The sequence below is a fragment of the Astatotilapia calliptera genome, chromosome 17 (genome assembly GCF_900246225.1).
Source record: "Astatotilapia calliptera chromosome 17, fAstCal1.2, whole genome shotgun sequence".
Lineage (NCBI taxonomy): Eukaryota > Metazoa > Chordata > Actinopteri > Cichliformes > Cichlidae > Astatotilapia > Astatotilapia calliptera.
In genome coordinates, this window is record NC_039318.1 from 17,507,360 (window position 1) to 17,533,843 (window position 26,484).

General features: G+C 41.7%; 1 protein-coding gene and 1 long non-coding RNA gene across 9 annotated transcripts; one reads left to right on the forward strand and one right to left on the reverse strand.

Moving 5' to 3' along the window:
* Positions 1-1,815: 1,815 nt before the first annotated feature.
* Positions 1,816-6,210, reverse strand: LOC113008637 (uncharacterized). 3 transcript variants are annotated; one of them, XR_003270056.1, is made up of 4 exons: positions 6,090-6,210; positions 2,867-2,915; positions 2,635-2,698; positions 1,816-2,294 (listed from the first exon to the last, which is right to left on the reverse strand). It is a non-coding gene; the product is annotated as an uncharacterized LOC113008637 (long non-coding RNA). The 3 variants fall into 3 exon arrangements; XR_003270055.1 differs by lacking the exon at positions 6,090-6,210 and adding an exon at positions 3,541-4,031; XR_003270054.1 differs by lacking the exon at positions 6,090-6,210 and having other exon boundaries at positions 2,867-3,131.
* On the forward strand, positions 5,449-25,698 carry LOC113008636 (acyl-coenzyme A thioesterase 4-like). Of its 6 annotated transcripts, none has more exons than XM_026146192.1 (11): positions 9,870-10,626; positions 11,150-11,355; positions 14,461-14,560; positions 15,019-15,203; positions 15,946-16,106; positions 16,801-16,929; positions 21,139-21,221; positions 21,294-21,387; positions 21,498-21,578; positions 22,206-22,347; positions 24,097-25,698. In XM_026146192.1, exons 1-11 carry the CDS (start codon positions 10,574-10,576, stop codon positions 24,219-24,221), a joined length of 1,359 nt encoding a protein of 452 aa, XP_026001977.1. In that variant the 5' UTR covers positions 9,870-10,573; the 3' UTR covers positions 24,222-25,698. The 6 variants fall into 6 exon arrangements, with proteins under 6 accessions (XP_026001976.1, XP_026001975.1, XP_026001973.1 ...); XM_026146193.1 differs by having other exon boundaries at positions 9,871-10,626; positions 16,801-16,920; XM_026146191.1 differs by lacking the exon at positions 9,870-10,626 and adding an exon at positions 5,449-5,474 and having other exon boundaries at positions 21,139-21,387.
* Positions 25,699-26,484: the final 786 nt, after the last annotated feature.

Here is a 26,484-nt window from a genome sequence, read left to right on the forward strand (position 1 = left end):
GCCCTCTACAGGTAAGGGCAGAGCAGGCTGTACCTGCTGTGGAGACTCAGGTCTTTTGGAGTGAAGAGCCCACTCCTGAAGACCTTCTATGACTCTGTGGTGGCCTCAGCCATCTTTTATGGTGTGGTCTGCTGGGGTGGCAACATCTCTGCTGGGATAGGAAGAGACTGAACTGGCTGATCTGCAGGGCCAGCTCTGTTCTAGGATGCGCTCTGGACCCAGTGGAGGTGGTGAGTGACAGGAGAATGGCGGCTAAGCTGTCATTCCTGTTGGACAACCTCTCCCACCCCATGCTGGAGACTCTGACAGTACTGAGGAGCTCCTTCAGTGGCAGGCTGCTGCACCCACGGTGTGGGACGGAGAGATTTTGCAGGTCTTTCCTCCCCACTGCTGTCAGACTCCACAACAAAGACTTTTGCTGCTGATCAAACACACACAAACCCACACATGTGCAATAAGACTAAGTGCAATACTCTTTTTTGACAAAGTTGTATTTTTACTCAGTTGTATATAGCATTTGTATTCTATTTTTATCCTATTGTATATGTCTGTGAAGGTTCTCAGTCATCCAGGTCATCGTAGTCAAAGGAGCTTGCAAAGAAAAGCGTCTGGACTTCTTTAAGTTACTTGAAGACGTTTCACCTCTCATCTGAGAAGCTTCTTCAGTTCTAAGGTCAAATGGTGGAGAGTTCCAGATATAAACCTAGTGGAAGTTTCCCCCCACAGAGGGACAAAAGGACCCCCTGATGATCCTCTAATCGCCTGAGTCAAGGTGTGAAACTGGGTGTGGGTCCCAATCAGCCAGAGTTTCGGGTGAGTTCATTGTGAAACCTGGCCCCACTTATCATGCGAATTCCTGAGATCAGATGGCCCAGGATGTGAGTTAAGGCGTCTGGGAAGGGATCTCAAAACTGGATTATAGATGGAAGAGAGTTGGTGTCGTAAACCACCGCCTCTGTTCAAAGATGGTCGCTCACAGTGGACATAGATGGCTTCTTTCACTCCTCTTTCAAACCATCTGTCCTCTCTGTCCAAAATGTGAACATTGGCATCCTAGAAAGAGTGTCCTTTATCCTTAAGATGCAGATGGACTGCTGAGTCTTGTCCTGTGGAGGTGGCTCTTCTGTGTTGTGCCATGCGCTTGTGAAGTGGCTGTTTGGTCTCTCCAATGTAGAGGTCTGGGCATTCGTCGCTGCAACACGCTCAGACAAAAACTGGTTCACAAGCGCATGGCACAACATAGAAGAGCCACCTCCACAGGACAAGACTCAGCAGTCCATCTGCATCTTAAGGATAAAGGTCACTCTTTCGAGTGTCTAATTAGTTCCCAGAACTCAAAAAAATTGAGGAAACTCGTTGCCTCAAAAAAATTGAGTAAAGCTTAGCTAAAAATGACTAAATTAGGACAACTTATTTGAGTACTCTGTACAAGCTCATTTGTTCCCAGAACTCAAGAAAATTGGATCAAGGTTACGTAAGATGACCAAGTTAGGGCAACTTACTCATTTTGAGTACACTGTACAGCCTTGTTAGTTCCCAGAACTCAAAAAAATTAAGGAAATTCGTTGCCTCAAAAAAACTAAGTAAAGCTTACTTAAGATGACTGTTAGAACAACTTACACATTGCAAGTCTGCAGTATTAAGAATAACTTGATATTTCTGGCTGTACAATACTAATTGTTTACCTACTGACAAACATTTCAAGTTCAACTAAATGAAAAAACAATTTGTGGTAACCTGAATATGATTAAAAATAATTAACAAAACTTTTTGTAATGATGTTAAAATCAGCCCAACTTTTATTTTCAAGCACAACAAAGTATAACAGCCAGCATACTGGACACTGTTCTGCTGAACAACAAACAATTATATTGCCATCACTGTTATAATCTTACAATGAACAAAGTCTCAGGTGTAATTATTCTGAAAATAAGTTTAGGCCTACCACAAGTTTGTTTTGTGCTTACATTACTTATATAATCAAAATAAAATATTTGTTGTTCTGTCACAAGTGCAGTCTCTGATTTAAACAACACATTTGTTTTTCATTCCAACACATGAGCTGGAATGTTGTAATATTTTAAGGATGGCTTGTTTCCAGTTCAGGCATTACTGCCTGAATGACTGTCATGGATCGAGGTGATCCAAATGTAGGTGCAGAAGAAAGTCTTTAACTTCCCTTAAGTACAGTGGCAGTGGATGTGGGTTGGAGATGCAATGAGCTTGAACCTGCAGCACAGGTCACAGATGGTGATCACACCATCTGTGACGGAGGTCTCATCTCTCCTGTTGTCCTGCAAGCAAGCCATCATATTTTTTGGAACATGAACTTAATTGCTTTCTTAAAACATTTTTTTCTGCATTTGGTATAAAACAGACTCCAATTTACACAATCTCAGGCTCCCTCCCCACCGGCGAGGTGACATTCAATGTCCCAATTGTCAGTCTGGATAGCCGTGACCACCACCCAACAAACAATAATGTCATGAAAGCATCATTTTAAAAAGGGCTATGCAAACATGGCCAATAACTTTCATTCTAATGATGTGCAAAATGATTGACCCTCTAAACTAAGTTTGGGGGATGTGATCTTTCAAGAAATGCAGACCAAACTGTTGTTGTTTGTTTACTTACACAGCATGTCTTGTAGAATTAACTGGAGTCACCAGCAACAGCCTAGTGCAGTCATATCTCAAGTCTAATAACAGAAGACAGGAAAAGATCAGTAAAGAAACAACTTCCCCAAACCAAAGCACAAATAAAACAATAAGTAAAACAGGCTGATCTAAAGTATGATTAAAGTCCAGCCTGATTAATATAAATGTCACTGACAGTTGCTAATATATTGGAAAACAAAAATACTTACCACTGAGTTGATGTCTTTCTGTCCAACAACAGGAGTGCTGGTCCCGAGCCTCAAAGACAGTAAGAAGCAAGCAGAGGGAGAAAAAACAGAACATTTTTCAGAAACCGATTTGATCCTTAATGGCTGTGCAATTATTGTAACATAGAGTTTGCTTATGTTGTTAAATAAAGGCTAGATTTGGCATTAATAGATGCCACAGATGTTCAAAAGCTGCCACAAAGCATGAAAAAAATGGACGTCTCTGAAAACGTCGGAGCATTTTTGCAAATATGTGATGTCTTGATAAATCGAGGAGATATTTGAACTTTACACAGCTACATTCTTGCCTGAAAATATCTTAAAAGTAAACTTCCAGCTTACTTAGTTTTTCTAAGTTAAGACAACTCAAATAAATTGAGTTTATCAGCATTTTTGCATAAAAAGTACTGGTAACTTATTTAAATCGAGTTCTAATAACAAATTGATAAAAATTGAGTTCAGCCTATTTAATATTTTTAATTAAACACAATATTACATTTTACAGTGTAGTAAAAACAATTACTATTTTATAGGACAGTTATTTTACAGTTTTTATGTGTTGTAAGAGACACAAACAGCATTGTGTCCTATAGGCAGTACTAAAGCTTCATTGTTTAAAGAGATGTTCTTGATGTAAGGGTCTAAGTTGTCTCCACCTGCTACGGCGGCTGAGATCCAGGACTCTTCTAAGGACGTTTCACGACACTGTGGTGGCATCTCTTATTTTTTCTGCTGTGGTCTGCTGGAGTGTTGGAATGGCAGAGAGGGACAGGGGGAAACTTAATAAACTGGTCAAGAGGGCTAAGTCTGTCCTGGACTGTCCGCTGAAGTCCATTGAGCGGGTTGGGGAGGAGAGCATGTTATCTAAGCTAACATCCATCATGGACAACACCATCCACCCCCTGCATGACACTGTATGAGTACTGAGCAGCTCATTCCGCAATAGACTTTTACACCCACAGTTTAGGAAAGAGCGCTACCGCAGGTCATTAGTAATAAACAGCCAGTGAGAGTGAGTGGATTTAAGAAAGTCAGTGACTCAGGTGTGTCGCTTGGTTTGTCATCTGTTTGTGAGACTGGAGGAGACGTAGAAATCCTTTGTTTTAAATCTTAGTTAGGAAGGTTCCTGTTTGAAAACAAGCACTTTTTGTGAGAAATGCAAGAAGTACATCTGCAGAAAGCACACAGTTACATTCTGTCCACCATGTGGACAAAATAGAAAATGTTGAGCATTGAGAAACTGAGAACGTTGGGCAAGTTCAAAAGAAATGTGTTTGTAAGAACGAAAAACCAAATTGTTCCTAAAATAGTTATGGAAAGTCTAACTGTTGTATGTCTGTGTTCTACATGTTTATCTAATGGAAAATAAAGTTGCTATTGTTTTATTGCAGTTTTTGGATAATTCTGAGTGGATTTACACAGTACGGGTCAAAATGACCTGCAACAAAATCAATGTCAATTGTTTGTTCTTCAACTTAATACAAGGGTTAATTTCCAAAACTTGCTTATGATCTTCAATTTGTAGCAGATCCACTATCACACAGCAGCTGGAGCAGTCTCCAATGGAGTCCACTGCTGCCACCTGTGGCCAAGTACCATAGCCTACTACTAGATTAATTTGTGACACATCTGCACCTGCTGCTATGATCACATTGAGTAGAGGCTGAGTGGCTGCACTAACCCCTGGTACATCCAGATCTACCCACAAACATGTTGACAGATACAATCCCGGCAATGTGGATTGTCAACACTGAAAACAATCAGTAAGCAAAGACAACAGGGATCATTTGTTTCTGTTTATGTAGCACCCACAACATTTGTAGTCGCCTTCTGCACAGGGGAAGTCCACACACACTGTGTGGTACCACTTTCCACAGAAGGTGCATTCAATACTAATTGTTTACCTACTGACAAAATCAAAAGGGCCCAGGACTCCCTTGCAAAAGAGGTTTTTAATCTCAATGGGACTTTTCCTGGTTAAATAAAGGTTAATAATAATAATAAATCTGCAAGACTGAATGAGATTTTCAGAGTCATTGTCTGACTGTTTATTACTAATCACCCGCTGTACAGTCACAGTAACTGCCATCTCCTTACAAATGATCATTAGGAGTAACCATACTGTATATAACAACCAACTCTACAATGTTTGTTCGCAGAGAAAAGACACAGGCAGACTACACTAACAACATGTGATGTTACAACACTAGTGAAATATTAGTGTCATTTCATTCTTTTCAAAGGTTTATTTGCATGACGCACAAACAGACACGGTTAAAAGGTACAAATGTGCATGACACGAATTCAAACGTGGTGCAGATGTGTGTCACAGGTTGATCTGGCTGAAGGCTGTGGCACTTGGCCAGAGGTGGCGCTGGTTGACTCGACTCCATGTTAGTGCACAAAGTAAACTGCTCGCTGTAGTTGTGAAGCAAAAACGCTGAAATCGGAGAAATAAACCGTGCGAGCGGAACGATAACGACGACAAGAGTCTCCCGATCGTTTACTCTTGCTGTCCTGTGAACAACATCGGCGTGGTGTTAATTGTTTGCTGTTTTCGCGATCGCGTCGCGCATGAGGATATCACCAGGTAAACTCGCAACATTTTTAAACATTTTGTTGTTCAACAGCATCAAGACTGACGGAGTGTGTTTGACATAACCTCACAAGTGTCACAGATGCCACATTTGGCGTTTTTTTGCTGGTTTGTCGGTAGCAGCTCCTGAAACGCAAGACTGCCACACATCTGTTCGACCAACGCCAGTTGATCTAAACGCCAGTAGATCTGGAACACCGGCTAGGGTTTGTTTTTAGCCTATCACAGACTCCCGCCCGCTTGCCGCGCTTCCGCTTCCTCGCGCAACGCTTCCGATGTCCCCACCTCCGGCCACCGACATCAGGCAACGCCGAGGCTTCGAGGCCTGGTTCGCGGAGCAAGCAGAGTTCACGCAGCGTTTCCCGCAGCCCATCCTGGATGTCGTCAACCGGGTTATTTAGGTTGAAAAGTGTCTGGCTGTTGTATGCACGGACACCGACACCAATTGCGACGATATCCATACATAGTGTAAAATAAACACGCTACACACAAAAACGTAAACAATAAACAATGCAGCACCACTTTGGCTCCGGAGTGGCCGCTGCGTGCTACTGCCGCGCCGCGGCCAGAGTACCAGAGTGCAACAAAAGTAAAGTGCCAAATACATACCATAAAGAGAAACAAAATTAACACAGAGACACACAGCTTAGCTGTTGATGTGCAGCAATCAACACAATCTGTGAAGTGTGACAGAAAAATCACCCCTCCGACAGTCAAACCCATCTGTTCTCTGATTGGACGGTTAAATTTGTGATTGACATGACATTGGTCAATCAGCTGAAAGGAATAAAAACTAGAAAAATTTGCATTTCCTGCGAAAATGCTGTGGATGCCTTGTAGTGGAATCTGCTGAAAAGAGCAGAAGAAGTAAAACTATGTGCTGAAAAGAGGTAAATAAACGCGTACTCAGCTCTGAAGCTTTGTCAAAGTTTGCTGTGTCTTTTTTAGATTTGGCGCCTATAATTCCTGACTGCTGCTCAGTTCGCTCATCTGATGGTTATGCTGATATTTTGCTATCATTATTTTCATCTACCTCTGATTTGACTGTACCTGACAACTGTTCTCTCTGTTCGGTTGATGGTTGTGCTAATATCCTGTTATCTGTTTGTTCTTTTATTCTTGATTCTGTTGCTCCCATCAAAATGAAGCGCCCTAGACCCTACTCTCATTGCTGGCTAAACGATACTACACGTGCCTTACGACGTGTCTGTCGCCGTGATGAGAGGAGGTGGAAAAAAGATAAACTTCAGGTTTCTTATGATATGTTACGGACCAGCTGCTCACAGTTTCAAACTGCTGCTAGAATGGCTAAGGCATCTTTTCTTTCCAAAGTCATTTTGGCTAATTGTCACAACCCCCGTATGCTATTTAAAATTTTTAATTCTGTTGTTAATCCCGGTCCTGATATGCCTTTACTGTATTCACAAGCTCTTTGTGAGCATTTTCAAATTCTTTTTTTTAGATAAGGTTTCATCCCTTAAGCTTTCCTCTTCGTCTACATCTTATCCTGTCTTTTCCTCTGAGTGTAATTCAACTTTTCATCAATTTGAGCCCGTGTCGCTTTCGACTCTGAAGCAGCTGGTTGATCAACTAAAAAACACCAATGCTGTGTTTGATATTCTCCCATCACGCATTGTTAAGGGCTGCTTTGATGTAATTGGACCGAGCATTCTGTTCTTAATGAATTTTTCTCTACTCTCTGGATCTGTCCCACTGGCCTTTAAGCATGCTGTAGTCCAGCCTATTCTGAAAAAGAAGAATCTTGATTGTTATGATCTTTTGAACTATCGACCAATCTCTAAGCTTCCGTTTCTGTCCAAGATCCTGGAGCGACTAGTTCTTTCTCAGCTTCAGGCATACTTAGACGCGAACAACATTGCAGAGAAATTTCAGTCTGCCTTTAAGCCACGGCACAGCACTGAAACGGCCTTGCTTAGAGTTCTCAATGACCTATTTGTAAGCACTGACTCTGGACGCTCTGTGGTCCTGGTTTTATTGGACCTTTCCTCTGCTTTATATATGGTTGATCATAACATTCTTCTACTAAGACTTGAGCATACTGTGGGTATAAGAGGCACTGCCCTCAACTGGTTTAAATCCTATCTTGCTGACAGGTCTTTTTCGGTTAATTTGGGCAACTTCTCATCTTCCTCGGTACCTGTACGCTGTGGTGTGCCTCAAGGATCTGTATTAGGCCCTATTCTCTTTTCGCTATATCTGCTCCCTCTTGGAGCAATTTTTGAGAAGTATAATATTGCCTTTCATTGCTATGCTGATGATATACAGATTTATTTTGAGATTACTGACGATCTTGCTATGTCTTTTCACTATTTTCATGAATGCATGCGTGAGGTTAAAGGTTGGTTCAAGAGTAATTCTCTTGTCCTGAACGAAAAGAAAACGGAGATCGTGGTGTTTGATAGTAAAATCCCCTGCGACCAACTGTGCGCTGCTCTGATGCCTTTTGCTAGCTCTCCTTCTGATTATGCCAGTAATTTGGGCATACTACTGGATAGCTCGCTTAAATTTGACAAGCAAGTGTCTGCTGTTGTGAGGTCTAGTTTTAATCAGCTGCGCCTCATTTCTAAGGCTAAGCGCTATATTCCGCACACTGACTTGGAAAAACTCATTCACGCATTCGTGACTTCCAGGTTGGACTACTGCAACTCTCTTTACATTGGCCTTTCCTCCACCCTTCTCGTTAGATTGCAGACTGTCCAGAATGCGGCGGCACGCCTTTTGACAGGTAGCAGGAAGTTTTCTTCCATCACTCCTGTTCTCGCTGGCTTGCACTGACTTCCAATTAAATACCGCATTCAATTTAAAATGTTACTTTTCACCTACAAAACCATTAATAACTTGGCACCGAGCTACCTCAATGAGCTTCTCAAGTTACACACTCCTGTCCGAGCACTTAGATCTGCTACCAGAATTCTTCTGGAAATACTATGATTTAGCAAAAATACTATGATTGAGCAGAAGTACTAAAATGTAGTAGAAGTACTTTGATTTAGCAGAAATACTATTATGGATGAGTAATACTTTAACATGGGAGAAATATTGATACACAGACACACATACACAGAGTGCAAAGTGAACAGGAGCTGTTGAGAGTCTGGGCTTGGTATATGTAGGTCAGTTGAATTAGCTGCACCTGCTGTAGTCAGCCCTTACACACACAGACACAGAGAGAGGTATGAGTTTTCTTCAGTGTATTTCTGACATTCAGGATTCCCCTCGAACAAATGGCCATAATTTCCTAACTGTAGGGGCTAGAATGGACATTTAGACATTGTTTTGTTCAGAAGAGATGGGGGGAATCTTCAGGTCTTCATAATTCAGAGATAAAATATAAATTGTTAAAGATATATGACTTGTAAAACACTGTAACTAAGTAGAGGTGAAGCAAAAACTGCCTTGACATGCCCTCAAACAATGTTTTGTAACTCTAAATCTCTATGGAGCATCAAAATCATTCTTTCACCGTAAGAAACAGCAGGCTTTGGTAAACAGTCATGGAAATTTTCAGGGCTCTGTGGAAATCCATCAAAAAGATATGATGAGAGAAAAAAGTGCCTCATTTCCAGAGTTTTAAATCTGATGAAATCTGAGCGAAGAACAAATTTCCTACCCTCAAACAAGTGTAACTCATCTCAGAACGGTAATAGGTGAGAAATATATTCTTGAACTGTGAGCATCAGGAGTGTCTGAAGATATATTGGCACAAGCCTCATGTCTTAACTTCTAGTTGTGTGGATGCCTTTGAGGGCATCCACACAATTAGGTCAAAATTCGTACTCATAAGTTGAAATCCACACACAACCAGGAAACCTGAGCACAGAGTTTTACACAGTTTTTTGCTTTGTATCTGTAACCAGACCTTAACAAAAAAAAAATTGTAACTTGTATAAATACTTTTTACAAACAAATCTTTCTACACACACACACACACACACACACACACACACACACACACACACACACACACACACACACACAAATTCTCATCTATAAATGCACAAACATAACTTTTTCAGATATTTTGGTTTGGTTTATGCATCTGAAGTACAAAATATTTATGACCGCAATTTGAGCCCATAAATATCCACAAAATGTGTCTTTTTTGGCTACAAATTAATAAAAAACAAACATGAATACAAATTCAAAATTCTGCAAATGAGCTGAATCCTGAATACATGTACACAGAGGGGCTGAGACCTCTGTGTCACAGTCTAGCTGCAAAGCTGACTGTGTGGACTGAGGAGGTGGACCCAACAGCAACACACGAAGAGACAAAACAAAACTTGAGTGTGGCAAACGAGCCGTTTATTTAAAAAAGAAGACAAACTAAACAATAACCTAAACTGGGTGAACTAAGACTGAAAAACAAAGAAACCTTGAACATGGGACCAGGCATGGATACATGGAAAAAAACTGGAAACATGACGTGAACTTGGCAGACGTCCTGACGACGAATGACTGGAAACACACAGACTAAATGCACACATGAGGTGATCAGCGGAAGTGGAAACACATGGGGGAAAAAGCTGATATGAATGAACAGGGGGAGAGTAAAACTAAACACATTTGAGCGTAGAAACACAAGATCTCATCAAAATAAAACAGGAAACATAATGAGACGCAGACATGACAACAAGAACTTGACAACACAAGACATGCAGACATGAAACACATGAAGGGCGAGGAAGACTTAACACAGGGGTTGAAGACACAAGGGGAATCTAATAACAAAGAACTATAACAGCAACCTAGGCATAATAGAAATGGACTTAGAAAACCTTAATGGACTTAAACATAAACCATAAACATCAAAATACACTAAAACTCAAAATGCTGGGTCAAAAAAAACGCAGGATAGTGACACTGAGGTTTTTAGACAGCACCAGATCACAAATCATCAGAGTTGCTGAAAGGAGGCGTGGTTTCATGTCTGTTTATTAAAGGGGGTAACTGCATCAGCGGCAGAGCCAGGCTGCTGACCTTGAGTACCAGCTGCAGCTGAAGTTTGGACATTTTTATTTTTGCCTGCCAGGAACTGAGATAATACGAATGAGAGGTTTATCAGAGGGATTATGTGGAGTGTGACCAGGCCACTGCTACAGGAGTGTACACTCGCCTGCTACAGGTAGCTCAATTTGACGTGGTAGACCGCCTCCTGAGCCAGATATTTCTTTCAGCTGCATCCTCACATGGCACTAACCATTATAGATTCATAATCATTTTCCTGGACAGACGCAGGGGTTGTCCTTTCTTCTTTTGAGATACAGTTACTACATACACAAATACTTAAATACATGTATAAATGACAGCAAAGGTTGCTAATGTGTGCCATATGATTTATAAACGAAAGCTAAAATAATCCAAAACAACAAGGTGTAATGGCTCGATACATGCCTTATTATCCATGTTAAGAAATCCCAGAAAGTTAACTTTGTTCATAACACACACACACACACACACACGCCTTTATTGTGAGTTGATGCAAAACAACTAGAAATAAAATTAACATCTGATTAAAAACCAAATAAAACGGCTTTTTTGTCTGTGTGTTTGCATCTAAATCTGTGCTTTTAATTCAGCTTAGACCTGAACGTCACTGACGGACCGACCTGTCACTGTTACTCACCTGTCACGGTTTCTCTCCACAGACTGCTCTCAGCCATGACACAGGCGGTTCCTCCGATCCTCTCCATCACCCCGAGTCGGGCTTTGGTTGATGAGAAATTTCAAGTGTTGGTGGAGAATCTTCCTCCAGGATGTCCGGTAACCCTCCACTCCCTCCACCACTCTGAGGACAAGGACGACTGGGAGGCATATGGTCACTACGTCAGCGACCACAGAGGCGTCGTATCAGGTGGGTCACCACTGACTTAGGATGCTGTCTCAGAGCTGGTCTTTGGAGGGTGAACAAGCTAAAAATATTTGTGTTGGACAGTTTTTATTGGAATGTGAACTCGACTCCCTTAGTGAGCAACTTCCTGTCCTGCTCATCATGCTTAACCCTTGTGTGGTGTTCGTATTTTTGTTACTCAGCCAGTGTTCATGGGTCTGGTGGACCCGCTAGAGTTTTGGCTTTCCAAATTAACACTATCAAACAATTTTATGTTAAATTACTCAACAGATGTTTACTTCATCCCAATTACAAGACATATGAACAGCAAACATGGTTAATTTTTTCCCTTTACCTTTGTTAGATCACATTTATGAATTAATGTGCTTCTCGTTTTTCTTTTATATAAAATGTTATAAATAAATCAGTTATAATCAAGTGGAGTGAGTGGAAAGACACAACACATTTACACGTGTAAAAATAATTAATTGTTTAATTTTTCTTTTGAAAAAAACTGAACACGGGTCTCACAGACCCGAACACCATACAAGGGTTAAAGAGATTCTCACTCTTTTTACCTCAGTAAGCTTTAAAACGCTTACCTGATGTTTTAGTTTGGGGTTTTGGCAGTTTGTGTTTCTTGGTTGATGCTGATGACTTCACTAAAACTGCTTTATTAGATTTTCTTTAATACAAAAAAGGCACTGTTGAATTTGGAGTGTGCTTTCTGAATTTATGTGTAACTCATTGTCTGTTTACATTAATGATCAATCCGGAGATAGGTGACTTAGATTCTTTGAATTGTCTGCTGTTTAAAGAACATGTCACAGTTCTGTCTCATTGTGACTCAGCATTTTGAGTTCTTATGTTTTGGTTTGATTTAGCATTACGGGTTGTATTCCTACTTCTTAGGTTTTGTTATTGTTCCCTCGTGTTTAGTGCAGGTAAGGTTCAGTGTCTAGTCTGCATCTTTGTAAATTGTTTCTTGTTCTCTGTTTTATTTTGAAGGTCCATGTCTTATGGCAATGCTACTCGTTTCGCTTCTTCTGTCTCGTTAGGTCTTATTTCTCCCGGCTGTGTTCCCACCTGTTTCTCATTCCCTCATGTTCTTGTCTGTGTATTTATAGTGTGTATTGTTACCTTAATACAGTTTTACCCGGTTCGTAGATTCCTCAGGCCTCCAGAAAGAAAGTACTCAGTAGTCAATCTACAACACTTTTATTAATCCACACTCATTGATTACACTTATTGATTACACCTTCTAGAAGGGAGATGTACAGGACCCCGGAACTCCTCTGCAGATCTCAACCCCTTTGTCCGTTTCCCTCAGTTTTGTAGAAGTGACCCCATGATAAATTGCATACCCCATGGTAAGCTGCAAACTCTGTGTCTGTGTGTATGCACAAGCCTGTGAGTGCCTGTGTGTGTGCGTACCCGTATGTCTATGTGAGTGCATGTGAGTGAGTGTATGCGCGTACTTGTGTGTATGTGTGAGTGCACGTGAGTGAGTGTGCGTGTGGATGTGTGTGCGTGACAGTTAAAACACTATGTGCGTATATTTCTATGTATGTGCCTTCTTGTGGGCCATAAAAGTCCATCTCCCTCCCAAACCAAAGATATTTAGTTACAAACTTTGAGACTCCCACCCAGGCATGGCCTGAGGAATTTCCACTCAACATTAACTCCTTTTTGTCTTAGTCTCACAGTTCAAGTGGGGGAGGGTCTCCTAGAAATCTACTTCTAAGTTCATGACACAGTCAGGACTTTATTACATTGAGGGCAGTGTCAGTGTCTCTACAATAATTCTAGATTCTATCTTAACACATTTCTAAACTCTAAATCAGCTAAACATTCCTACAGTATCCTCCAGTGTTCAGCGTTGTGTCATCCCTCATTGCTGTGTTACGCTCCTGGTGTTTCCTCCTGAACTTCGATCTCCCAGTATAGTTTTGTTTTGTATGCTTTTCCCCTGCCAGCAAATAGAGCTGTGGGGGGTTTTTTTTGGTTTGTTTGTTTGTTCAAGTTACCGCGTCTGTGAGTAATGCGTTTGGGTCCTTTCCTGCCTGCCTTCACACAGCACATTCACCGTGACAGAACATCAAATACAGTCTTGTTCACCCTGGAAGATTCCTTCCCTGTCTGCCTTGATTTAGATAAAAACCACTGAAAACCGAACCACATCTGGACCTTAATAATCAATAAACTAACTTGTTACATTGCTTGATTTCAATTACTCAAAATATCATGCTCATGTATCATAATTAGGGAGTACTACTAAAATACTAAGTTTATTATTATTAGTAGTAGTAGTAGTAGTAGTAGCTGTATTAATAATTGCTGAAATTATGATGCTTTCATTGCTGTGGGAATATTTAAATCCATTTATTGTACCTTCACACAACATTGATGTATGTGTGTGTCTGTGTCTCTTAAAGGTGAGTATCACCTGCTAGTCTCTTAACAAGTGTCACTGGGTGACCTTGATCAAGTCCTATTCGTGAATCCCAGGAGGTGGAAGGGCAGGACTATGGGCAGATGATCAAACTACTGACTTCGTTTACATTATATACAACACTGAAAATTAATTTACCGATGGCCACCTAATAAACAGGGTCTTTCTCAGGATATGGGGGCTATTTTTGATTTTTGGTAAAGGCCATCTTCCGGATCCTATTTCTGTGATATGGTTTGGAAGCGATTCTGAGATTTTAGTTTGTCCCATTTGATCACTGGCAGAATATAGTTAAACCCACTCACACAGCACACTCATTCTTATATCCCATATGTTGATATCCTCCTGTTACAGTGATTGTTTTCCAGGTTGTGTTGTTCTTGTCAGTCTTCTGTGTCCTTGGCACAGATATGCTGTCCTGTTTTGTTAATTTAAAAAAGGGTGGGAAAGAAATTAAGATGGTAACTGATTATTGTCAGTGTGAGCTCTGCTCACAGACTTTTTACTGTGGTATTAATCAGTAAAGTAAGTAAGTAAAACTCTAAATGAAAAACAGTAAAAGAAAACACTAGAAAGAGTTAATTATGATACAATCAGATGGACTGGTAATGTAAAAAGATATGAAATAAAAATGAAACCAAGTCAAATGGAATAAAATGGTTTTTATTTTCTTATAGTTACCGAGGATTTGAGTTTTGGAGGCACGTATACGGGAAAAGAGCCCATGGGCTTGCTGTGGAGCATGCGGCCGGTCCCAGGCAGCCGCGAAGGCCTCAGGTAAGGATTCGGTGGTCATCTTGCCGAGCTCGTGGCGTGTAAAGGAGCTTAAGTTATCACATCAATATTTATGTCGATTATACCAGTTTCGGCATGACAAGGACTGACTTGTACGCCTTTCGGGAGGTAACAACAGACATAATTAGGCTGCATAAAGCCAACGGTGAAAGTCTTTGTTTAAGAAAAATCCTGTCTCCATAAAAAAAAACAGCAGCCTGTAATGTCATAATAAGGAATTACAATACTCATCTTGGCAACACTGTACAGGGAAAAGAAAGGAGTAATAGATATTTGTTTAATTTTGTGCATTGAAGGACATATGACTAACTAACACCATGACTTGTGTGTGTGTGTGTGTGTGTGTGTGTGTGTGTGTGTGTGTGTGTGTGTGTGTGTGTGTGTGTGTGTGGACTACCCTTTGTTTATTCTGTTCAATAACTCGTATCATTACTGGTCAGGTTAAGGAAGATAAATGTGTGCACACCAATGCTGGTCAACATCTCAGTCCACAGTGGACACGAGGACTTCAGGGACCGGACCCCTCTGGCATCAGCACTCGCAGAGAGATGGTACATGGCTCCTGGTGTCAAGAGAATTGATATTAATAAGCAAGGAGTGCAGGGGACCCTGTTTATACCACCAGGTACACCGGAAATAAAACATTTACTACTTCTTTTTTTCTTCTTTTTTTTTTTTTTTAAATAATCTGGATTTTGTGTGATGGATGGGTGACACTTCTGACCCCGAAATTACTACATGAGGAGTATCCTCTTTTCCTGACATCAAACTGTCATGGTCCTGGGCGTTTTGTGTTTAGTGATTATTTTCCTCTGTTCTAGTTATTCTGTATCCTCCCCCCTTGTGTCCGGTTCGGGTTCTAGATTTCCTGTTTTGTTCTGAAAGTCTGTGTCTGTTGTCATTGTGTTCAGCTTGTCTCCTCCGGTCCTCATGTGTATTGGGTTCAGCTGTTCTTCCCTCCTGTGTGTGATTACCCAATTACCGTGTGTGTGTGTGTGTGTGTGTGTGTGTGTGTGTGTGTGTATTTAGTGGGTGTCGGTCTGTGTTCATTGTCGGCTCGTCTGCGTTCTATGGTGTTCCGTTCCCGTCTCTGCGGCTCTCTGCCCCACACCCCTTTTGTATGCTCTCAGGTTTGTCATTTAGTTCTCCCAGTTTAGGTTTCTTCAGTTGTTTTCTCATGCTTCGTTGTCTCTTCTGCCACTGTCACCTGTAAATAAACCCTCACTCATATCATCAGTTGGCTGCCTGCATTTTGGGTCCTCCTTTCACTCCACAACACGACTGCTGCCCCAGCCGTGACACAAACAGAACTAAGAGTAGAAAAAACTGACTAAAATACTGTGTTTGATTCTGTTTTTTCCCCTCAGGTCCTGGACCCTTCCCTACGCTGCTAGACATGTGGGGAGGCGGTGTAGGGCTGCTGGAGTATCGCTCTGCCTTATTGGCATCTCGTGGTTACGTTTCTTTCTCGCTGGATTACCTAAGGTCTGAACACCTGTCAGCAGATGTAGAGTTTAAGTACTTCGAGGTTTGTGCGATTTACATACTAATGTGTTTTATGGGGTTTTTTGTTTTGTCTTTTTGGACAAATAATACTTTTCCTTTTTTTTTTTTTTTTTTTTTTTTTTTTTTTTTTTACTTACACTTTCAGTTTTACATGATTAGTAATTAAACTCTGGGCGAAATCATTAAAAATAATAATAAAAAAAAAATCTTTCAATCTAATTTTTCTTCAATGCCGTAATATCTAACACATTTCATTTATTTCACACTTGGTTCAACAGTTTCCACAGAGTTCTTTCAGACAAACCAACCACACTTTCTCTCCGTATAGCACTGCAACTATGCCTGAAAAGGAGCAGGAAGAAGAAAATATTCTTTTTAAACCCTGCCCCCTATCTGCAATCCAATTTATATTACAAGTGGGCACCAAAAATCAAGGAACAAACTAACATTTATCTCCGGTTCTAACGCAAACCAAACAACAAATTTACAATCTGCAATATACCACTTCACATAGTAACAAGGAGAAAAGATAAGTAAATAGAATAAAATGAGGCAAAAAATAACGGATCCTTTTTCAATTAACTCCAATTTCATTCATATTCTTCATATTGAGTTATCGTTTTAGACATGTAACACTTTTTAAAACAATGTAAATTTATACATATTAAAACCTTGTTTTAATATCTCATTAATTTCCAGTATCACTCTCCTATTAGACAGCATTTAACATTATTAGGAACCATCCTCAAGTGATACCAGACAGAGTTGGAATTCTTGGTATTTCCCTGGGCTCCACGGTGGCCTTCAACTTAACAGCCTACAGCACCATTATTAAGGTAAACGTGGTGGGTAAGATTTCCTTCCTTCTTGATGCAGTGATATTGTGGATTGACAGTGATGAAACTGATTGTCAGTCTCTCGTAACAGTTTGGTGTCCTGTGGATTTGGTGGCTGTCAGGCGTGAGGGCCCTGGTGGTCTGATCGCCACTTGAAAAGTCTGGCTGTAGGTACTTAGGATGTGGCTTCTCTGTTAGGAAAGGAGCCTGAACTTCTTAACCACCAGAAAAGTCAGAAATGAGACCGTCTTTAGCATCCTGAAGAGGGTCTCGACTCTTTCACTATGGAGTTGCCCTTGGTGAGAGGCAGCATGCAGGTGTGGGTATACTATTTTCTACTCGGTTTAGTGGGTCCTGACTGCTGTTTGCACCTAATAACAATTTTTCTTAGACTGGTGGATAAGGTGCTGGAATGTGCTCCATCTTGGCACTCCATTGTCCTACTGGGTGAATTTGGCACTTATGTGGGCAGATGAGGTGTAAAGTGACGATGCTTGATGGACCTGGCCTGCCCAAACATACAGGGAGTGCAGAATTATTAGGCAAATGAGTATTTTGTCCACATCATCCTCTTCATGCATGTTGTCTTACTCCAAGCTGTATAGGCTCGAAAGCCTACTACCAATTAAGCATATTAAGTGATGTGCATCTCTGTAATGAGAAGGGGTGTGGTCTAATGACATCAACACCCTATATCAGGTGTGCATAATTATTAGGCAACGTCCTTTCCTTTGGCAAAATGGGTCAAAAGAAGGACTTGACAGGCTCTGAAAAGTCAAAAATAGTGAGATATCTTGCAGAGGGATGCAGCAGTCTCAAAATTGCAAAGCTTCTGAAGCGTGATCATCGAACAATCAAGCGTTTCGTTCAAAATAGTCAGCAGGGTCGCAAGAAGCGTGTGGAAAAACCAAGGCGCAAAATAACTGCCCATGAACTGAGAAAAGTCAAGCGTGCAGCTGCCAAGATGCCACTTGCCACCAGTTTGGCCATATTTCAGAGCTGCAACATCACTGGAGTGCCCAAAAGCACAAGGTGTGCAATACTCAGAGACATGGCCAAGGTAAGAAAGGCTGAAAGACGACCACCACTGAACAAGACACACAAGCTGAAACGTCAAGACTGGGCCAAGAAATATCTCAAGACTGGTTTTTCTAAGGTTTTATGGACTGATGAAATGAGAGTGAGTCTTGATGGGCCAGATGGATGGGCCCGTGGCTGGATTGGTAAAGGGCAGAGAGCTCCAGTCCGACTCAGACGCCAGCAAGGTGGAGGTGGAGTACTGGTTTGGGCTGGTATCATCAAAAATGAGCTTGTGGGGCCTTTTCGGGTTGAGGATGGAGTCAAGCTCAACTCCCAGTCCTACTGCCAGTTTCTGGAAGACACCTTCTTCAAGCAGTGGTCCAGGAAGAAGTCTGCATCCTTCAAGAAAAACATGATTTTCATGCAGGACAATGCTCCATCACACGTGTCCAAGTACTCCACAGCGTGGCTGGCAAGAAAGGGTATAAAAGAAGAAAAACTAATGACATGGCCACCTTGTTCACCTGATCTGAACCCCATTGAGAACCTGTGGTCCATCATCAAATGTGAGATTTACAAGGAGGGAAAACAGTACACCTCTCTGAACAGTGTCTGGGAGGCTGTGGTTGCTGCTGCACGCAATGTTGATGGTGAACAGATCAAAACACTGACAGAATCCATGGATGGCAGGCTTTTGAGTGTCCTTGCAAAGAAAGGTGGCTATATTGGTCGCTGACTTGTTTTTGAATGTCAGAAATGTATATTTGTGAATGTGGAGATGTTATATTGGTTTCACTGGTAAAAATAAATAATTGAAATGGGTATATATTTGTTTTTTGTTGAGTTGCCTAATAATTATGCACAGTAATAGTCACCTGCACACACAGATATCCCCCTAAAATAACTAAAACTAAAAACTACTTCCAAAAACATTCAGCTTTGATATTAATGAGTTTTTTGGGTTCATTGAGAACATGGTTGTTGTTCAATAATAAAATTATTCCTCAAAAATACAACTTGCCTAATAATTCTGCGCTCCCTGTATATTGAATGTGTGTTGCAAGCATGTAGCTAAGGCCCTAGTCTTCAAGATCTTGAATTTCTACCTCTGATAGAACTTAAACAACATCCAGAGGGAGGCTGGGGATACAGAGTCTGAGAGAGTCTGAGTGGACCATGTTCCATTTATTGTCACTGCCAAGATATTTGTACAGAGTTTTGCCCATAAAATCATTGGCACCAGTCATAGTGGTTTCCTCAGAACCAGATTTACACCAGAGAGGAAGGAATCCATTGAGCTGGAGAACGAGTATGTGGTGGAATTAAGGCATGACGGGACCACAGATCCGTGTTTTGAGCCATGTTTATTTTTACATTTGTCCCACCACCACAACAACCCTCTCAATCCTGCTTCTCCGTGATTTAACACCGCAGGCGTGATCTGCAGGTGCGTCCACAAGGCACCACAGACCACGCCCCACCACACACCCCATCGCTCAACTGAGGCCAGGGAGCCATCCAGCTGAACCTACCTACTTCCCCCGCCCCACCGGCCTCAACCCAACGACAGGGCAGTGTCTTTTGCTGAGGCCGCCCAAGTCTCCTGCGGTGATGGCAATGCTGGTCCGGAGGCCGGCCACACTTATAGCGGCAACGCTGGCCCGGCGGTCGGCCACCTGGCGAACTGGCATGACCGTGCAGGCACAGCCGTGAGCACCTGCTCACTGCCGGCTGGACCGGCATCAGCCCGTGTCTCGCTCTCGGCCCCAGGTCGTGCAGGTCCCCCTAACACGGGGACCTCCGTCTCCCCGCGCAGCTCCTCCATCGTCTCTGGCTGGAGCAGCTGCTCCACTGCTCCACCGCTCCGCGCAAGGTGGTGCCCAGGGGCATCTTTTCAGGTGGCGCTCGGTCTGTTCCCACAGCTCTTCCTGCTGGTGACACACCTCCACCGCCTGCTCCCGCTGGATAGCCGCCGTGCCAGCGATCATATGGGACAGCTCCTCCCTTCCCTGGCTCTGTTGTGGGCCTGTCATGCCGCATCCTGGGTTTCGGCACCAGTGTGGTGGGGTTAAGGCACGACAGGACCACAGATCCGTGTTTTGAGCCATCTTTATTTTTACATCCATCCGCATGGACCACAGACCACGCACCACCACAGAGTGCTATCGAGCTTGGATATCTTCCAGAACTCTTGCTGCAGCTGACAAGTGCTGGCAGGCCAAGCAGAGTGCAGCCCTAGAAGCCATGGAGGAAAACTTTCAACTGGTCTTGAAGCAGTTCCAGAAAACCATCAGGTGTCTCAAGTAGGGGAAGCAATGCTGTACTCACACTGTGTACAGTATGCATGAGACCCAGTCCGGGAGTCGAAGGAGTATTTCAACAGTCATCTCAATCACACCTACTCGCCTTCTTTAGAGAAAACAGAGGCGGATAATGAGGGGGACGACTCGCTCACAGCTCGTGGAGAGGTCAACCTGGGGTGGACCAGCTCTTTATCCTCTTAAAGACATTTGAGGGTCTGTGGGAGTTTGCGCAACCAGTCTGCATGTTTCGTAGACTTAGAGAGGATATGCCCTGGGATGTCCTGAGGAGGTTGGGATCTCTGTCTGATTGTTGCAGGCTGTTCAGTCCTTGCCCAACTGTAATGAGAGCTTGGTGTTTTTTTTTTTCCAACAATAAGTTGGACTCACTCAGAGTTTGACCTGAAGTCAGTCAGGTCTGCCTTTTATCACAAATTCTGGTCTCAATTTATGGGACAGAAATTCTAGGTGGAACCAAGTGGCAGGCATACTCCCTTTTAGTGGTGTCAGGATCACATCTGGTTTTTGCAGGTGACGTGGTTCTTCTGGCTTCATCACCTGATGACCTCCAGCTTGCACTGGGACCGTTCACAGCTGTGTTCCCAGTTGGAAAAGAGTGGAAAGGTTTTTGGTTGAAGTGCAGCTTAGTATTTTCCATTAATGTGTCTATATGGGTTCTGCCAACTTTGTGCAATTGAGAAAAAAAGATGTACATTTACATTTTTCAGTATGACAAAAATAAGCACATAAAAGAGACCTTCAATGCAGATGGTCAAAATGGCAATTCCAGGAGGTTTAAACATTCCATGTTTTGTTGAAAACTAAGTTGGAAGCTGGTCTTTGGGTCTTTTAATTCAATGTGCAACATCAAATGTTTTGATTTATCATTGTGTTCCAGCCTCGCTGCATTGTTTGCATCAGCAGCAATCACTATCACCCACCTGGGACCACCCTGAAGGCCGGGTTTAAAATACTAAGCAAGTACGTACTGTTGACTGTTTGTCATGAAAATTTAATGATAATACAAATTATTGTTACTAATATGTATCATAGGCATTTTCACAAGGCACATTTCGATGAGAACAACTATATGAGCTGGAGAAGTTTTGGTCTGGATCTTATCGCTGACCCCTCAAACAACGTGGAAGTGAGTGCTGTATTATACTGCATTATACTACCAGTAGACCTAATGACCTCTCCAAACCTGAGTTGGACCTCTTAGTTCCTGTGGGATTTTTAAATCTGCTTTGTTGACAGGTGGGGAGAATTAACTGCCCGATGCTGCTGGTTAATGGCTGTGACGATCAGAACTGGCCTACAGTGGAGACAGCGGAGGAGGTTAGTGATGCTCTAAGACACGGGTCTCAAACCCGTGGCCTGGTGTCCACTTATGGCCCACGTCATCCCTGCTTGCAGGCCGTATATTGACATGAAGAAATATAATGCAATTTGGCCTTTGAAGTTACTTTTTTTTTTTGTTAGGGAGAATTTGTTTTTTGTTGAAAGCAATATTAAAAAAGGTTCTTTAAAAAGCAAAACATTATTTAATATAAAGGCAATATGAGCAGAGAGCCCAAACATGTTGAGGGACTGGCTGTGTTAGTTCAGTGAGAGAGTTATTTGTAAAGAAAACTATTTTCACTAGTAGTCCAAAACTAATGCGTACACTTATTTCCGCATTTTTATTTTGTTAAATACAAACAAAATTATAGCAGAATTTGTGCGTGGTTTCTTGTTTTTTTTTTTTTTTTTTTAAGTTTGTTTTCTACTTGAACACCAAAGTGGCCCTCCAATGAGATGACAGTGCCAGCAATGGACCACAGCTCATTTAAGTTTGAGACCCCTGTTCTAAGAGCATTGGTTTAAAAGATGTATTCACACTCCAAAAACAATAAAAATTTCAGAATATGAACTTTGTTAAATGATGATGTCAGCATAAAATTAAAGTTGACCTCTGACCCACAGGTGGCCAGGTTGTTGCGTGAAGGTGGAAAGGAACACCTGCTGAGCAGATTAGCGTATCCGGGTGCTGGACACCTGATTGAGCCGCCATTCTCTCCTCATTTTAGAGCTACGAAGTTTATCATACTAAACAGTAAAAAGAAGGGTCAGTTTCTTTCTCTCTCTCACATACTCACACACACTTCAACCTGACTTCCAGGAAGAATTTCTGGTTGTAACCACTATACAGGGAGTGCAGAATTATTAGGCAAGTTGTATTTTTGAGGAATAATTTTATTATTGAACAACAACCATGTTCTCAATGAACCCAAAAAACTCATTAATATCAAAGCTGAATGTTTTTGGAAGTAGTTTTTAGTTTTAGCTATTTTAGGGGGATATCTGTGTGTGCAGGTGACTATTACTGTGCATAATTATTAGGCAACTTAACAAAAAACAAATATATACCCATTTCAATTATTTATTTTTACCAGTGAAACCAATATAACATCTCCACATTCACAAATATACATTTCTGACATTCAAAAACAAGTCAGTGACCAATATAGCCACCTTTCTTTGCAAGGACACTCAAAAGCCTGCCATCCATGGATTCTGTCAGTGTTTTGATCTGTTCACCATCAACATTGCGTGCAGCAGCAACCACAGCCTCCCAGACACTGTTCAGAGAGGTGTACTGTTTTCCCTCCTTGTAAATCTCACATTTGATGATGGACCACAGGTTCTCAATGGGGTTCAGATCAGGTGAACAAGGTGGCCATGTCATTAGTTTTTCTTCTTTTATACCCTTTCTTGCCAGCCACGCTGTGGAGTACTTGGACACGTGTGATGGAGCATTGTCCTGCATGAAAATCATGTTTTTCTTGAAGGATGCAGACTTCTTCCTGTACCACTGCTTGAAGAAGGTGTCTTCCAGAAACTGGCAGTAGGACTGGGAGTTGAGCTTGACTCCATCCTCAACCCGAAAAGGCCCCACAAGCTCATCTTTGATGATACCAGCCCAAACCAGTACTCCACCTCCACCTTGCTGGCGTCTGAGTCGGACTGGAGCTCTCTGCCCTTTACCAATCCAGCCACGGGCCCATCCATCTGGCCCATCAAGACTCACTCTCATTTCATCAGTCCATAAAATCTTAGAAAAACCAGTCTTGAGATATTTCTTGGCCCAGTCTTGACGTTTCAGCTTGTGTGTCTTGTTCAGTGGTGGTCGTCTTTCAGCCTTTCTTACCTTGGCCATGTCTCTGAGTATTGCACACCTTGTGCTTTTGGGCACTCCAGTGATGTTGCAGCTCTGAAATATGGCCAAACTGGTGGCAAGTGGCATCTTGGCAGCTGCACGCTTGACTTTTCTCAGTTCATGGGCAGTTATTTTGCGCCTTGGTTTTTCCACACGCTTCTTGCGACCCTGCTGACTATTTTGAATGAAACGCTTGATTGTTCAATGATCACGCTTCAGAAGCTTTGCAGTTTTGAGACTGCTGCATCCCTCTGCAAGATATCTCACTATTTTTGACTTTTCAGAGCCTGTCAAGTCCTTCTTTTGACCCATTTTGCCAAAGGAAAGGACGTTGCCTAATAATTATGCACACCTGATATAGGGTGTTGATGTCATTAGACCACACCCCTTCTCATTACAGAGATGCACATCACCTAATATGCTTAATTGGTAGTAGGCTTTCGAGCCTATACAGCTTGGAGTAAGACAACATGCATGAAGAGGATGATGTGGACAAAATACTCATTTGCCTAATAGTTCTGCACTCCCTGTATTAGGTACACCTGAAAATCAAGGGTTTGAATTTTGAGGTCCCTTAAAAATATGTTTACACACCAGGTTGCTAAAATCTTCTGCTTTGTGCTTTATTAGTTAGCTCTGTAACTGTGTGTTTTTCAGTGATATTACTGTGGGGAGGACACACTAAAGCTCATTCAGATGCTCAGGAAGACTCCTGGAGGAAGATCTTGAGTTTTCTGCAGCTTCACTTGTACCATAGCCCGAGTGTTAAAGCAAAACTGTGAGAGTCACATGATGTCGAATCACTGGTGTGATATACTGACCATGGTTTCATTCTGCAACTGCTTTACTTAGATGAGTCAGGCTATGTCCACACGTACGCAGGTATTTGTTAACACTAGGATTCTGTGTCAAAAAAGCTCAAAGTGTGTTGTTGTTTAAATGCAGGCATGAAGCCATAATAATTTTATAACCATATTTCTTATTATGAACCTTGCTTGATTATGTAAGCTCATAGTGAGTACGTGTTTTCCCCCCATATCATTAGTCTAAACTGTTGCTTTAAGACCCTAAAAACACCTTTCATCCATACACAGTACTTTCAATGCTAAGAAATATTATTATATACACTACATACATACTTTCACTGATATTTTCAGTAATTTTATTCTATTTAAGACAGTGTATTATTGTCTTAATGTAATTGTTTGACTAATTAACCTCAGTTGAAGCCATGGTTGCCCGCCAGACAACGAGAAAACAAGTAGCTATTGTACGTAATAGGCAGTTAAATAAAGAAAACAACAAAATACATAAAGCCGTGAGAGAAAGAACTCTTAAAGATACCTGGAAAAGAAGAGAAGATAAACAGAGACCATAGAGTCCAGCTAGCTTAAACACCAATGCTAGCAACTCAAGCCAACCAGACACATAAAAAGAAAAGTGTCAGTATGGCTCAAAGTCATGTGACACGAAAGCGGTTTGCAATACTTGATTCACCGCGATATGGATCTCTCAGCAAAGTGCAAGGATCTCCAAAACAGATTGAGATGTATGGATCTCAAAAGGAAGTGAAGGAAAGGATACGGTCAGGTTTGTGAAACAGCTACTTCAAGAATGATAGTGACGTTCCTCAATGCAGCAATAAAAGATAAGATTATAGAGCAAGCATGGAGCCAGAGACAGGTCTTCTTCCAAGATAAACGGATCTTCTTCAATCAAGACTACACTCCCAATGTAGAAAAGAGCTAAGGTTCACGAAATCATAAAACAACTAAAATAAAAAGAAAGTGCAGGCGAAATGTCTGTACCTGGCAGAAGTGAAAATTAAATTGGATACCACAGAGAAGACCTTTGCAACACTAACAGAGGCTGCTGAAGGAGCTCGAAGTCAAAATGCACTGCAGAGAAAGAGGGGCACGGAGCTGTCAACACATTGTTAGATAGTTAAATATGTTTATTGTTTAAATAAGGGAAGCATATATTATTGTACAGAGATTATGACTTATTTACATTTTGTAAATTATAATGTAAGCAGAATCATTAACCCAATCAAGAGAAAAGATTTTTAAATGTGTATGCCCAAAATGAAGACTGCACTTTTTAAAAGGGATTGCACCTTTTGTGGCAGATAAAGGAGGAGGAATTATACTCAGGGGAGGAAATTTTAATTTGTACTCTGAAGACTAAACTAGACATATTACTGGTAATAATAAAACCTCAGTCCAAAATGACCTACTAGGCATGATGACTGAACTGGAACTGGTGGATGTCTGGTGTCATTTTCATCCTAACAACAGAAATTTTACATTCGTGTCCCAAATACATGGAAGATACACAAGGATAGTGAAGATATGCGTACCTATTTTAGAGTTTAGAAATGTGTTAGAATGTAGAATTATTGTAGAGACACTGACACTGCCCTCGATGTAATAAAGGCCTGAGTGTGTCATAAACTTAGGAGTAGATTTCTAGGAGACCCTCCCCCAGTTTGAACTGTGAAAGTGAGATAAGGAGAGGTTAATGTTGAGTGGAAATTCCTCAGGGCATGACTGGGTGGGAGTCTCAAAGTTTGTAACTAAATAACTTTGATTTGGAAGGGAGATGGACTTTTATGACCCTCAGGAAGGCACGTACATAGAGATATACGCACATACACTGTCCACTTCCTGCTGTGACAAAACAAATTTCCCACGTGTGGGACTAATAAAGCTTATCTTATCTTATCTTATCTTATCTTATAGTGTTTTAACTGTTACGCACACACATCCACACGCACACTCACGTGCACTCACACATACACACAGGTACGCACATACACTCACTCACGGGCACTCACATAGACATACGGGTACGCGCACACACAGGCACTCACGTGCTCGTGCACACAGACAAAGAGTTTGCAGCACACCGTGGGGGTGTTATGATGGGGTCACTTCTATAAAGCTGGCAGTAAATAACAAAGGAGTAAAGATTTTGCAGAGGGACACCGGCCTGGCAAGTCTTCCCTTCTAGAAGAATGCATGCTTAAATGAAGATGAATAAAGG

Bases quoted from the DNA above. Each gene is read 5' to 3' on its own strand.
- LOC113008636 (XM_026146188.1), top strand. From the start codon at position 10,574: ATGTGGAGTGTGACCAGGCCACTGCTACAGGAGTGTACACTCGCCTGC. The intron at 21,388-21,497 runs GTGAGTGCTGTA...CTTTGTTGACAG, and splicing joins ACCCCTCAAACAACGTGGAA to GTGGGGAGAATTAACTGCCC. The intron at 22,348-24,096 runs GTCAGTTTCTTT...TGTGTTTTTCAG, and splicing joins ACTAAACAGTAAAAAGAAGG to TGATATTACTGTGGGGAGGA.